Source organism: Bos indicus x Bos taurus, chromosome 22, assembly GCF_003369695.1.
Source record: "Bos indicus x Bos taurus breed Angus x Brahman F1 hybrid chromosome 22, Bos_hybrid_MaternalHap_v2.0, whole genome shotgun sequence".
Classification (NCBI taxonomy): Eukaryota; Metazoa; Chordata; class Mammalia; order Artiodactyla; family Bovidae; genus Bos; species Bos indicus x Bos taurus.
Window position 1 is genome coordinate 5,127,099 of NC_040097.1, and position 13,922 is coordinate 5,141,020.

The following is a 13,922-nucleotide window of genomic DNA, read 5'->3' on the forward strand; positions in this document are numbered from 1 at the left end:
CTGTGCCAAGCACTGGGTGAGCGCAGTGACTTGCGATCACACAGCCCTTATTTTAGAGGCTGAGATAACTTGGCTGTTAACGCTGGGTAGACTGACAGCCTCTGGCTTCATCTGTGTTCTGGTGAGCTTCGTGCACTCATTTGAATGTTGGTGAAGTTCTAGCAACCTGCTCTTCAGCTCACTTGATGGAAGATTTGGATGCTAACCTAGTTTGCCTGGGAGGGATTTTTCTGTAGAACAACTCCCGCATTTCCCTCACAGATGGGGCACGATCAGAGCTCCTAGAGGCCACAGTGGTGTACAGAGCGCAGTTCAGGGAGTGTTTGTGGCATCTTTTTTTTTTTTTTTTAAATAAATTTATTTATTTTAATTGGAGGCTACTTTACAATATTGTATTGGTTTTGCCATACATCAACATGAATCCGCCACGGGTGTACAGCTGTGTTCAGTCTTATGGTCATGAGAAAAAAAGAAAAATCAAGTTCCTGCCCTTCCCAGGGCTTATCTTTTAAGTAGCAAGAGAATAAGAGAAACTTCTGGTGACGCTGGGACGCACATCTCATAGGGGAACTCATGTTGTTTTGATTTTGTGGCCTGTGTGTGTGTGTGCGTTTCATGCCGTTTATTACTCTGGGTGTGGAATATTTCCTTTCTGCATTTCCTTCGTCTCACCTTGGTTACACTGCAGCCCTGACAGTTGCTTGACTAACCCTTCCAAGGCCCAGAGTTCACCGGACGTTGCCTTAAAACGGTAGAGAGCCGCCGTGTTGACTGTCCTCCATGTCGGCTCTGTTTCTTCTATAGCTCTTTAAAGATGATAGTGTGTTTTTTTTTTATCTAGTATTTTTTTCACAGCTTTATTACTGAGATATAATTTACATACCATAAACTTCCCCCGTTTGAAGTGCACAGTTGAGTGCTTTTTAGAACACTCAGACTTTCACATAAATGGAATTCTATAACATTGTCTTTTGTGACTGGCCTCTTGCGCTTTGCATAAGGAGAGGCCCACTCTTGTTGTAGGAGGGGCCAGTACTTCGTTCCTTTTTATGGTTGCATACCAGTCCCTTGGATGGATAGACCAAAAGATACTGTTTTTTAAGAGGTGGTCATACCTCCTGGATGAAGGTTGGGCTGAGAAGTTACTCGGACTATGATGTCTCCTTCAGCTCTGAAAAGCAGAAGAAAAACATGCCATTTTGTCTGCTCATCTGCACTCGAACTCCAGTGAAATGTCCTGGTCCTAGTCCTATGGGATAGTCCCCTGGAGCAATAGCATGGTTTATTTTCAGTGTCTGAGTGATAATTTCTGCTCCCAGGAAGACCGACAGTCTCTGCCTTCGTTGTTCTGTTCAGTTTTGCTCACTCATATGTTGCATAGGGCTTCCCTGGTGGCTCAGTGGTAGAGAACGACTACCTGCCAATACAGAAGACGCAGGTTTGACCCCTGGGTCTGGAAGACCCCCCTGGAGAAGTAAATAGCAACCCACTCCATTATTCTTGCCTGGATAATTCCATGGAGAGAGGAGCCTGGAGGGCTGTAGCCCATGGGGTAGCAAAAAAGTCAGCTAGGACTGAGCGACTAAACAACATTGTTACATAAATGGTTCTGGAGGAGGGAGGTAGATTCCTTGCCATCAAATAATTTGCACTTCAGCCGTGGTGTTTTATTGGTACACCATCCGTGTGTGTGTGTGTGTGTATGGCAGTGAAACTGGATTTTCTATTTTGGATCTCTAATTTTACATGGATGTCTGTTGGTAGATGTATCTATATACATTTAGAACATTTCTGTATCAAGTTTTCTACATATAGATAGGTAGATGGAAGGAAGGTCTGTGGCACTTTCAAAGACTCCAGAACCAAATGTCTTTCACCCTCAACCGTAATAGATAAGCAGCTCGGTGTCCTCTGGTCTTCTTGTCGGGGGTCAGATCAGATAGACTGCCTCGGAGGCCTAATTACAGGGTAAGAGAACTGCGCTGTCAGAGGTCAGGGGCCGCCCCTCTGTCCTGAGGTGGCCTTTGAAAAGCAGTCTGGGGCAAAAGAAGAAGCCTCTGGCAACTGTGGAATTTTTGGAGAGAGAAACCTTTGGAAGGCAGCAGCTGATTCTTTATAAATTATCTTACTGTTTTATTTCTTAATGTATGCATATCGCAAGACTGAAATGAGATGCCTTAAAAGGCGGATCCCGGCAAAGGTCTTTTGACCTCCCTCCTCTGACACCGGTTTCCCCCCGGGGCTGTTCTCAGCTGCACCCACAGCTGGCCCGAGGGTGATCCCCAAGGCCCTGTGGCCTCCATTTCGTCCTGGGGAGCCAGCCGGGAGAACTTACTCAGCTAGCTGAGACTGGTGTCTGCAGAGTGTCTCTAGTTCCCTTCCCTGCCCCTCTCAGTTCTCTCAACTTGGAGAGGTTTATGAATCGGACTCCCATCAGCAGAGCTTTTACGGAGCATCTGCGTCCCATTGGAAGGATGTCAGTAAACGCATTACGGGGGACATAGGCCGCAGATGGTGTACCCGTGCTCCTTACGGGAAAACTGAGGCACCGGTGAATGTCCCCTCACTAAGGTTCTGACTGCTGAAAAGGTCAATGGTTAAAAGAATTGGTAGAGAAGTACATCACAGTTTGAAAACAGGGTCTCCTGAAGATGGTTTTAAATGTTTGACCTGTGATCATTGGCTGGAGGAACCAGGATGGGCCTGAGTCTTGTTCTCTGGGCATTTCCTCACCAGACGCTTGAGCCTGGAGATGCTCGGTCCTTAGGTCTTCTCTTCCACCATTCACATCACTGTCCAAATACCCCTTAATTAGTTGAAACATCTGACTGATCAGAATACTGGTTGACCGTAGTATTGATCAGTTTTGAAAGTGGAAGAAGGACAAGTTGGAGATACAGGCCAGTGTGCTTGGAGACATCAGGGAGTGGGGGGAGTGGCGCTTAAATGACAGATTTTTAGGGTCCCTGGACAACCCTTTCATTTGGACTGGGTTAGGGCGTTGTGTTTTAAACAAGCATTTCAGGTGATTCTGATTCAGGACCACACTTAGAAAAACCTTGTACCACAGTGGAGGGTAAGAGCACCGGGATGGGAGGCGATAAGGGCGGTTTCCAGGGGTCAGTGAAAATACACTGAGAAGCACATCTGGTTTACGTAGGAGCGTGGTAGCTCATGAGCAGACTTAATCAAAAGCTAATTCACTCCCAGGTCTTCAGGAATACGTTTGTCACATGAAATCAGTTTCACCTGGTAAATATTCAGGATCAGCAACTTGGACAGAAAGCCCTGTGAAAGAGTATAATTCCTCTTTACGCAGAACCTATTTTTCACTCTTGACTAAAACAAAATCCCTTACTGCTTCAGCTTCCTAGACCCTTCCTCTTACTCCTTCCAGTGCCTTGACAGTGTCCCAGTTAATGATCCATGGTCTCAGTGAAGTACCCTGATAATATGGGGGTGAATGTGAACGCAAGGATTTGGATGTGGATGAGGTGGCTTCCCTTTCTCCATCTCAGATTATCGTTTCTGGATTTTGAGCACCTTTGGGAGTCAGGATAGGTTTAATGTGAGAATCTTTAGTGACTGTCCATCCAGTCGATGTCCAAGGAAGGTTGATGCATCAACCATTGAAGTTATTTGCTGAAATATCAAGTGCTTAAGTTAAATGAGTCATCGAAGTCTGCACATCCCAGAGTGAGTGCAAGAAAGAAAAGGCATGTCCATCAGGCCTTAGCTATCAAGGCAGCAGATGGGAACATCTCAATTACACGAGCTCACATCTGTCTGTCTGACTTGACTGGGTCTGTGCCACCGTATGCTGTGGAATTACCGATTCCGAAATCCCTGGAAAGCATGGTTGAAGTGAGATTGACAAAGAGCTAGACCCTCAAGGTTAATGGCACAGAGAGAACAAGAGGCATGGAGAACTCACAGTGAAATACAAATGTCAGTGGTTGCAAACCACTCATCCATTTAATTTGCTGGAAGTTAATATGGTCTAGTAGACCCCAAATGAAAATGTTTCAGTATTGCTTTATTCCTTCATTAGTCTAATTCCCATTGACCTTGTGTCAAGGCTGAAACAATTTAGAAGCATACTAGCATGGGCTCAGTCTTAATGACTGTTGTCAGCGTGGTTTTAAAGAAAATAGGTTGGCAAAACACATGTAGGTTCTTAAATCTATTAATAGTGTGACATTGTGTTTCTTTGTAAAACCATTAAAATCAGGCTCTGGGAGATGGCTTGAATTTCTGAAATGCCAGAATGTCTATGGTGAATATCACTGTTATTTATTATTTAGGAGTCTGCTACCCGGGTGTTTCTGGTGTGTATTTAGCAATGGCTGGGGCCTCATTGTACATAGGCTGGCTTATCAAAAAGCAAGAGGGAAAGATAGTGGCTTTTAAGAGAGCATTTGTAATAAAAATTGCATACCTTATGAAAGAGGTTAGAGGAAGAGTCAGGCTTTTGTTCCTGTGCCTGAAGGATAAGTGTAAAAATAGATTTGAATAAATCTATCCACAGAATCGAAGGACACGTTTACACATCGCATATCTGGTAGGGGACTTGAGTGTAGAATGTAGAAAAAAACTCTTATACCTCAACAATACACAGACTGGTAACCCAGTTAAAAAAATGAATAGAGGATTTGGGGAGAGGGGAGGAGAGGGTGAGATGTATGGAGACAGTAACATGGAAACTTACATTACCATATGTAAAGTAGATAGCCAATGGGAATCTGCTGTATTAAAAAAAAAAAGAGAGGATTTGAACAGATACTTCTCCAGAGATATGCAGATGGCCAATAGACACATGAGAAGATGCTCCACATCATGAGTCATTAGAAAACCGCAAGTTAAAACTACAGTGAGATACAACTTCATACCCACTAACATCAAACTGGGGGAGATGAAACCCTCCTGTGTCACTGGTAGGAATTTTAAATGGTGCAAACTCTTTAGAAAACAGTTTGGCAGTTCCCCAAATGTTACAGAGTTGCCATCTGACCCAGCAATTCAGTTCTGAGGTATACAGCCAAGAGGATTGAAAACAGGGCCTCATGAAAATCTGTCATCTTAACCAAAAAGCAGACTCAGGCCAAGTGCCCATCCCCCGATGAATGGGTCACTAGAATGTGGCATATCCCATACGATGAAATATTATTTGGAGGTAAAAACGAACGTATTGGCATATATTACAGCATGGATGAACCCGGGAAACGTTATGCTGAGTGAAAGGGAAAGAAGTCTTTGTATGTGATTTCAGTTCTAAGGAATATGTCCCAAATAGGCCAGTCTCTGGAGACAGGAAGGAGGTGAATGGTTGCCAGAGGGTGGAGGGTGGGGGACAGCGTGGGGAGTGACTGCTAAGGGCTGTAAGTTTATTATTATTTTTCTGGTGGAGAAGTGGGGGGATGAACTATTTCCCTCCTCAGATTGTGGGGATGGTTGTACAACCCTATGAATACGCTAAAACGCATTAGAATCAGGCAGCGTTAAATGGGCATGACTTTTATGGTGTACGAATTATATCTCAACAAAGCTCTTGTAAGACTTGGAGATTTGGAGTGGAGAACGTTGTTCGTTACTGTTACTCTAGTCATTTGATTTTTAGCAAAGTTCTGTGGGTGGGCATTTGCTCACATGAAAACATTGTGCAAAGTACGGTTAGCTGGAATCTGAGCCTCGCCGGGACCCGTAGTCCATTGGCTGGGTGTCTGGCGCTCCGGGGACCTTGCGTGCTGAGCGTCATGCAGCTTTTCTCACGGAGCTGACAGTCGACTACAGTGCTTTCCTTAAATCACTACTAGCTATCTTAGAAGAAGCAAATTGGCCTCGTGCATGCTGCAAGTTAGACGATCCTCACAGAGAGTGAATGAATGGTGTGCATGTCGGGGTTCGGTGTTTGCAGCCTGGGGGAAAGTTGAGGAGGGGGTGGAATTCCAGATCAGCCAGGGCAGGTGCGCACACGGCCACGTGTCCGCGTGCAGGTGCTGCTTTCCGGCTCAAGCCTGGCCACTCTCGGCCCGTGGGGTGAAGTCCACCCTCTATTCTTGAGCATAGCCAGTTGAAAGAGGCTGCTCCAGGACCTGCATGCAGGGCTGTTCCCGTGTGGCCAGTCTGTTTGGAAGCAGGCAGAGGGAGGGCTCACCGGCCTGATGGGCAGCTGCCTGCGAAGCCAACCCAAATTTTTTACTCATGGTGATTGATTTTAGGGGGCTTTGGAGAGGCTGCCCCCCAACACCACCATCCATGGGCTTTCTTTTCTCCGCCTTGTCGCCTCCTGCGCTTTCACTGGGTCTCTTGTGCTCCAGAGGCTCAGTGGCACCATGCTGTTTCCCAGCGGCCTGTGCCCACTGGCAAACTCCTGCGCATCCTTCAAAACCCAGATGGTGCACGCTCGTCTCCATTAAGCCTCTCCAGAGTCCTGTGACCTAGGTCAAGTTGCCAAGCCACTTTTTGCTTCCATTTTGCTCTTCTGAAAGATGAGATTAATAGATTATTAACCTACTCTGTAGGAAATTAGAAAGATGGAATGAAATTCACATACATAAAGCTTTTGGAATCCCTCTTGCCCCGCTAAGTAAATATTTGCTCCTGAGTGGTTACCCATCCTCCTTATTACTAATCTCAGGCAGAGGGCGTGGCTGCCTCCTCTGCTTTCAGGGCATTAGCACGCATGCGTGTCGGTCACTAACAGTACATTCTAGGGGAAACTTGTAAATTCCCCCAAAAGTCTGCCATGTGGTCACAGCTGTACAGATAAGGTCGTTCCTGTGTTAAAGGGAGTGTATGTGTTGGGGGGTGATTCACAGTCACCTCTTTTAATAGTCACTCCATGGAGTCCGTCTGAGGAAGGAGATTAGGCTAAATGACTTAAGGGCCCCTGAAAGTATAAGCCCTTCCTTTCTTGTCCACAGCAGCATCTGTCTGTCTGTCCAGGTGCCAGACGTCGTAGAGGGAGCTGATGGGGTGAGCTGAGGGCACTGTTGTGGGTTCAGACATGGACCGGGTCACCCTACTTTTTCTCTGCTCCTGCCCAAGGGTCTCTAGCAAGTCTGGGGAGGGTGGGTGGCCCTTCGGCCTCAGCTCAGTGAGGGTCCTGCATCAAGTCCTGGGAAACCAGACTTCCTGCTGTGGCCAAGTCTCTCAGAACGAAGGTTTATTTCAGGACACACCTCAGGGCATAAGGAAGAACTGTTCAAATATAATTGTACAACGGCTTTAGACAACGTGCTTCTTCCACCGTCCTTGAACCTCGTTACACTGAACAGTTTTCATCTTTGGGCATGCAGACCTGATGCACACCACCTCCACCTGGTAGTCTGGGGGTTACCTCCTCCCCTGTCCCTGCAGCAAGAAAACGTTTGAATCTGTGTCCTTTGTCACATTTCTGCTTTGCATAACCCGCTCCCAGGTACCTGGCCCTTGGAAGGCCGCCTCCTGCCCTGGGGCCGGCTGGCCTGTGGCCGCCCGCTGTTTGCGCACCTGAGCTCAGCTGCCCCTTTGAAGTGCAGGGCAGGCCTTTCATCCCCCTTCATTTTTACTTAATGACAGCCTGGTCTTTGATCCACACCATTTTCTTTCTTTTTTTTGCTTCATAATGAGTCGCTTGGAGGTGAGGAGCGAAGGTCCGCCCCAAAAGGCCACAGCCTTTATGAGCACCATGGTTGTTTGACCTTCATATCTTGAGCAAACATGCCCGAGGGAGTCAGCCCTTCTCGGCCTCTCATTGATAAACTTCGCTCACCCGATAACTGACGTAAACTTGAAAGGAGAGGTGGTGGTGGAGAGGGAAGGAGAAGCAGAGGAAAATGTCCGTACACCCCCCCCACACATACACATTCGAAGCTGTCTCATTCAGGGGAGCCCCCTGCCCCTTTCACACTCAGCAGCATGTGGGCCTTTCAGGTTTTGGGAGCACAGTCAATTCTCCATGCTGTGGAATATATTTGTTCTCAGATTAACTTTTATGGCTCTTTAGATTATGATCTAACAGTCTCTTGGAACTTGGTGATACGAGAAGTTCTCCTTGGTTGGATATAATTTTTATAAGGATCTTATAAGATTTTACAAGGAAATCTGAAAGGTTTCTAGTTAATATGAAAATCTAGGGGACGAATGTGCAGTAGCCCCTGCAAAAAGCAACTCACAGATCCCCATATTCTTTGGTTTTGCTGCTGCTGCTGCTAAGTCGCTTCAGTCATGTTTGACTCTGTGCGATCCCGTAGACAGCAGCCCACCAGGCTCCTCCGACCCTGGGATTCTCCAGGCAAGAACATTGGTTTTGCTACATTTTTCTTAATATGAAATAGAAATATGTTTTGATATTAAGTACTCTTCTCTATGTATTAAATTAGCTGTGTGCCTCACCAGTAAATCTCCACAAAGTGTGTTCTAATGCTGTCTCAAGCTGGTCAGTCCACTTTCAGACTTCAGTTTCAATAGCCTCTTAGTTTTTGGTTGGGGCATGCAAACATCTTTTAGTAATAGCTTATGCAAACTCTAATTATTGAAATAAATTTATGTGTAAAAGGACTCCAAAATATACTGTGTACTGTGGAAAAAAACAACATAATTGTGTATTAGCTTGACATCAATTTAATGAATGATGGCATGTTATAATAAGATTGTTTTATTTTAACATAGAACTTACATTTCATATGAGTTTGTTTTAAACCCCTGTTCCAAATTTTTCTTTTATAAATATGGATCATTATTTGAGGTGTTTGATGTTTGTTCTTCATAAATCAGGTGATACCCACAAATAACTACTGAATGAATGTTGATTAATCGTGGATAATTGGACTCCCTTAGCATAGTCCCTGCCACTAAAATGATGGACATCAATATTATTTTATTTCAAGAAAACTTGGCATACTGGTTTTTTTCCTCCAACAATTAAAAATCACCTTACAGGAGTATTAAAAGTGCCCACTGACATAACAGAAATGTGGATATAGAAGATGAATTAGACTTTGTCAGACCAACCTGTGGAACTTAACGTATGGAGTTGTACTGACTTTTTTTTTTTTCCACTCATATATCCATAAGCCAGAAAACAGCATAGCTCTCTGGCTTTTTCACTTTTAGTTTCTCAACATATAAAGAAATCCAGATCAGCATGAGTGCTGGGGGAATGATTTAGGAACACGATGAGGGCAGCCTGTTTTGAAAGGACCAGGCGAAGGCACTAGTTAAAACACTGTCCAGTTCTCTGCTCTTCCCGTGAAATGTCCCTTGAACGGGCCTCCTCTTCCCCGTTGGGCGTGTGTGACCGTTGGAGCCCTCCACCCCCGTGTGCACGACTGCCCCGTCCCCTGGCTCAGGTGTGCCCATCGCGGCGTCATCAGACGCCCCTTGTCTGTGTCACCTCTTCCAGTGGCTCCCCCCCAAGTTGTCTGCCGTGAGATCTGAACTCTGCCCGTGCCCAGAGCCCTGTCCTATCTGACCCATTGATCTCCGTAGCCTTACCTCTTAACCAACAGATGAAACAAGCCCTTTCTTCTACTTAGATGGACCTCTCACACACAGGATACCATTCCCGCTTGCTGCCTTTATTCCCACAGCGTCCCCAGCTGGGATGCCCATTTCCATAGTTTCCAAGTGTCGAAATTCTACCTGTTTTTCGAATTCCACTCCTGAGTATATTAGAGCTAGAATTGATGTCTTCCTCATATGAAGTGTCCATAGCTTCTCAGTTTTTCTTTTTTACCTGTAATGAGTGTATTTTTATCTTCAAATTACTATTTGAAAACTTCTTCCATTTTACTTCCTAATATGGTGATTGTTGACAGAAACTTTGTAGCAAAAGTCCTCTGTGGTCCTCAGCAATTTGGGGGGGGTAACAGTTTTATTGAGATACGATTCATTCTTATCAAGAGCATCTCTTTTGTTTCTGCTTTTCTTCCTTACCTGTTATTTGTCTCCGTGACTTATCGCTCCTGTGAGAACTGCTGTTCCTTGAGGCAAAGACCAGATCTCAAACATCTTTGTGTTTCCCTTAGTGGGGCATAGTTCTTGCTCCGAACATAGCAGGCACGAAAGTTCTTTCAAAAGAACCATGTTTCTTCTTTTCTTCTGCCAGTTCTCAATCCCATACCTTCTTTAGGAGGGGCTGGATTCTAAACTGCTTTGCAATTAGAAGCTCCAATACTTGGGCCACCTTATGGGAAGAGCCAACTCACTGGAAAGACATGCTTGAAAGGTTGAGGGCAAGAGAATGGGGTAGCAGAGGATGAGACGTTGTGTTGGAGAGTCCCTTGGACTGCGAGGAGGTCCAGCCAGTCCATCCTAAAGGAAATCAGTCCTGGGTGTTCATTGGAAGGACTGATGTTGAAGCTGAAACTCCAATTCTTTGGCCACCTGATGCAAAGAACCGACTCATTGGAAAAGACCCTGATGCTGGGAAGGATTGAAGGCGGGAGGAAAAGGGGATGATAGAGGATGAGATGGATGGATGACATCACTGACTCAGTGGACATGACTTTGGGTAGACTCTGGGAGCTGGTGATGGACAGGGAGGCCTGGCGTGCTGCAGTGCATGGGGTCGCAGTGTCGGACACGACTGAGCGACTGGACTGAACTGAAGGAGACTGAGAATGACAGGATGTGTGGTGTGTTGTGGTGCTTCAGTTGTGTCCGACTCTTTGTGACCCGTGGACTGTAACCCGCCAGACTCCTCTGTCCATGGGGTTCTCCAGGCAAGAATACTGGAGTGGATTGCCATTTCCTTCTCCAGGGGATCTTCCCAAGGCAGGGATTCTCCTGCATCGGTAGGCAGGTTCTTGACCACTGAGCCACCTGGGAAACGTGACAGGATGCTCACGCCCATGTGACTATGAAAGGTTACTTTTTTTAGGATAGAGAAATTCTGTGAGCATCCCCCTAACCAAGTGGTGGAGCTTACTGTCACCTGGGGTGGGACACCGAGGCATCAGGTACCTCCCGTGTGAGGCCACATGCTGTGCTCACCTCCTCTCGTTTCCCTGCTGAAAACGTTCACCTTGAATCACGGAGAAGTCATCAGACCACCAGAAACTGTAGTGCAGCTCATTGGTCTGGATCCCCCGGAGGAGGAAATGGCAACCTGCTTCAGTATTGTTGCCTGGGAAGTCCCATGGACAGAGAGCCTGGAGGGAGACAGTCCGTGGGATCGCAAGGATGGACATGACTGAGCACTCACACATGCATTTAAAGAAATCATTGACACAGAAGAGGAAGAAAGACAGAAAAAGTTGCTAGGAAATTAGAGACTCAGCAGCTGTCACCCAGTGTCTTGATTCTTGATTGAATCCTAGATTCTGTCTACTTCATCCCCCCCTTTTCTGAGACAGTCCAGTTGGGGAAATGTGAATCTGGACTGGATATTAGATAACGATGTTATGTCAGCTTTAGCTTTCTTGGGTGTGATGATGGTTCTGTGTCTATGAGGGAGACTCTTCTCACTTTGAGAAGACAGTTGAAGTGCTTGCAGTATGGTGTCTGCAAGTTACCTTACAAATTATAGCAATTACAGTAAAAAAAAAAAAAAAGCTGGATATGTGTAGACAGACAAAATGAATCAAGGTAAAGGGAATGGGATATTCACTTTTCATTAAAGTTTCCAGTAGCTTTAAAATTATTTTGACACAAAGAGTTGGAGAAAATAGAATTATGTCCTTGGGCACTTGGATCCTTGAGTGATAACGCTGACAAAGATCTTCCTTTAAACTGCTTATTTTACCGGTCTTCACGGGGATTGGGCGCTTAGATCACGTGGGTGCCTGAGTTCCCGTGCTGCGCTCATTCTCGGCATCGTGGAGTCTTTGAACTCTGTGTCCTGTTTTAATCCTTGGAAAATTCACTCTGGCTTCTGAACCCAGCCAGTGGAGCAACGATAAGGAATCCGGTGGATTGCCGCCTGTGTGTGGGCGGCAGAAGGGCTGTCTGAGATGCTGGACTTGGGGTGTCTGCCACACCCCAGCGACTTGCAGGCTTCCGCTGTGGCGGGGGTTCGGAGCTGGCGTGAGATCCCGTGTTGGGGTAGGCGGGCCCAGCCTGGCCTTCAGGAGTGTGTACGGCAGTCCGCGTGTGAATTCTGCATTGGTTCCTGGGAACCTCGTCTTCTTCCTTCAGGTCTGGATTATTTCTGGGAACGAGACTGTACCTGTTTGCCTCTCGAGAGACTATAGCAAACACGATGGTGTTGATCAAAATATCTGTAGTTTGGGAGCTTCCACCTGGCTGTCTTACAAGAGATGCTTCTGGGGCGGCAGGCCACGTTGGGGTTGGGCTTGGAAAGTGGGGGTGGCTGCACTGGTCACGAGGAATTCTGAGTGCATTCTCGGGAGTGGGCAAGGTGTCCAGAACCAGCGAAGGCATGGAGAGTGTGCCTGGGGGGAGGGGCACTGGAGCCCCCGGGCGCTGTGCCAACTTTCCCGTGTGATTCTTGAGGCAGGCTGGGGCTGCTGTGTGGGTTCATGTCCTTTTAACACACGTGGCGGCAGTCCAGGCAGTCAGGTAGCTGCCCTGAGATGGCCCGCCGCCTCCCGGTGGTCAGGTGGGGCACCTCCCTGACCCATTTTCTGGGGCGCTGATCTACCATTTACTTGGCTGGACACGGCTCACCTGCTGACCTCTGGCCAACAGCGGGAGTGACCCTGGAGAAGTCCCCTTTCATCCTCTCTGTGGGAGTCGTAGCAAAGGGTGAAACTGAACAGGTGGCTGTTCTGGGGTGGAAGCTTCCTGCAGATTTCCACTGATGCTCACTATGATCTGTCAGGGTAGCTGAGGACAGAGGTGCGAGAGAGGTGGAGAGACTTGGCCAAGATCACACCTGTTTACTTATTTATTTTTTAAGTGTTTATTTATTTCTTTGGGCACACCAGGTCCTTGGCTTCAGCACGCGGGAGCCTCGATCTTTGCTGTCACGCGGGGCCTTCAGTTGCAGCACGTGAACTCTTATTGTCTCACGTGGGATCCAGTTCCCCGACCAGGGACCGAACCCCAGCCCCCTTCATTTGGAGCGTGGAGTCTTAGCCACTGGACCACCGGGGAAGTCCCAAGATCACACCTTTTGAAAGGTTGCACTCCATTTATACTTACTTTAAAACAGGCCATCAGTTCTCATGCAAATTAAGTGGGAGAGGAACCTTCAAGTTTTCTTATAATTGAGTAGATTGCAAACTGATTTGGAAGAGTATTGATCTCTGGAGATAAAGTTTAAAAGTTTTTTTGATTGATTGATTGATTTGGAGTATAATTGCTTTACAGTGTTGCCACACGGTTATTTTACGTGATGTAGAACCTGCTAGGTAAATGAACAGCAACATAGGAATGCAAATATAGCAATTTTTAAAAATTTACTTTAAAATATTTTCAGGGCTTCCCTGGTGGCTCAGACAGTAAAAGAATGCGTGCAATGCAGGAGATCCTGGGTCGGGATGGTCTCCTGGAGAAGGGAATGGCTACCTGCTCCAGTATTCTTGCCTGGAGAATTCCTTGGACAGAGGAGCCTGTTGGGCCACAGTCCATGGTCACAAAGAGTTGGATGTGACTGAGCGACTAACGCTATTTTCAATTAGTGCTTTTTTATTTGGGGGGTGGGCGTTGTTGCGGTGGTCTCTGTTGCTGGACACGGGCTTTCCCTAGTTGCAGCAAGTGGGCTGAGACTCTGCTGTGGTGCTCGTGCTTCTCGTGGTTTCTCCTGTTGCCGAGCACAGGCTCTGGGACACATGGGCTCAGTAGTTGAGGTGCATGGCTCAGTTGCCCTGCTGCACGTGGGATCTTCCTGGACCAGGGGTTGAACCCATGTACCCTGGATTGGCAGGCAGATTCTCATCCACTGTACCACCAGGGAAATCCCAGTTAGTGCTTTTTGATATCAGGTTGTTATTTCTCTTTACCTTATTAAAGCATCCGAGTGTGTATTTAGAATG

The 13,922-nt window shown here is 46.7% G+C and overlaps 1 protein-coding gene across 10 annotated transcripts in view; it reads left to right on the forward strand.

Moving 5' to 3' along the window:
• The window catches only part of VGLL4 (vestigial like family member 4), a 156,597-nt gene that overhangs the window by 97,013 nt on the left and 45,662 nt on the right, over positions 1-13,922 (forward strand). For 5 of the 10 annotated variants that reach the window (XM_027523164.1, XM_027523162.1, XM_027523165.1 and 2 more), the window contains one exon: positions 12,873-13,067. The exons of 3 other annotated variants lie outside the window; for them this stretch is intronic. In XM_027523164.1, coding sequence (XP_027378965.1) covers positions 12,873-13,067 — 195 coding nt within the window. Of the gene's footprint in view, positions 1-11,794; positions 12,121-12,872; positions 13,068-13,922 lie in introns of those variants that run through there. 2 more of the 10 variants (XM_027523161.1, XM_027523167.1) reach the window with 2 other exon arrangements.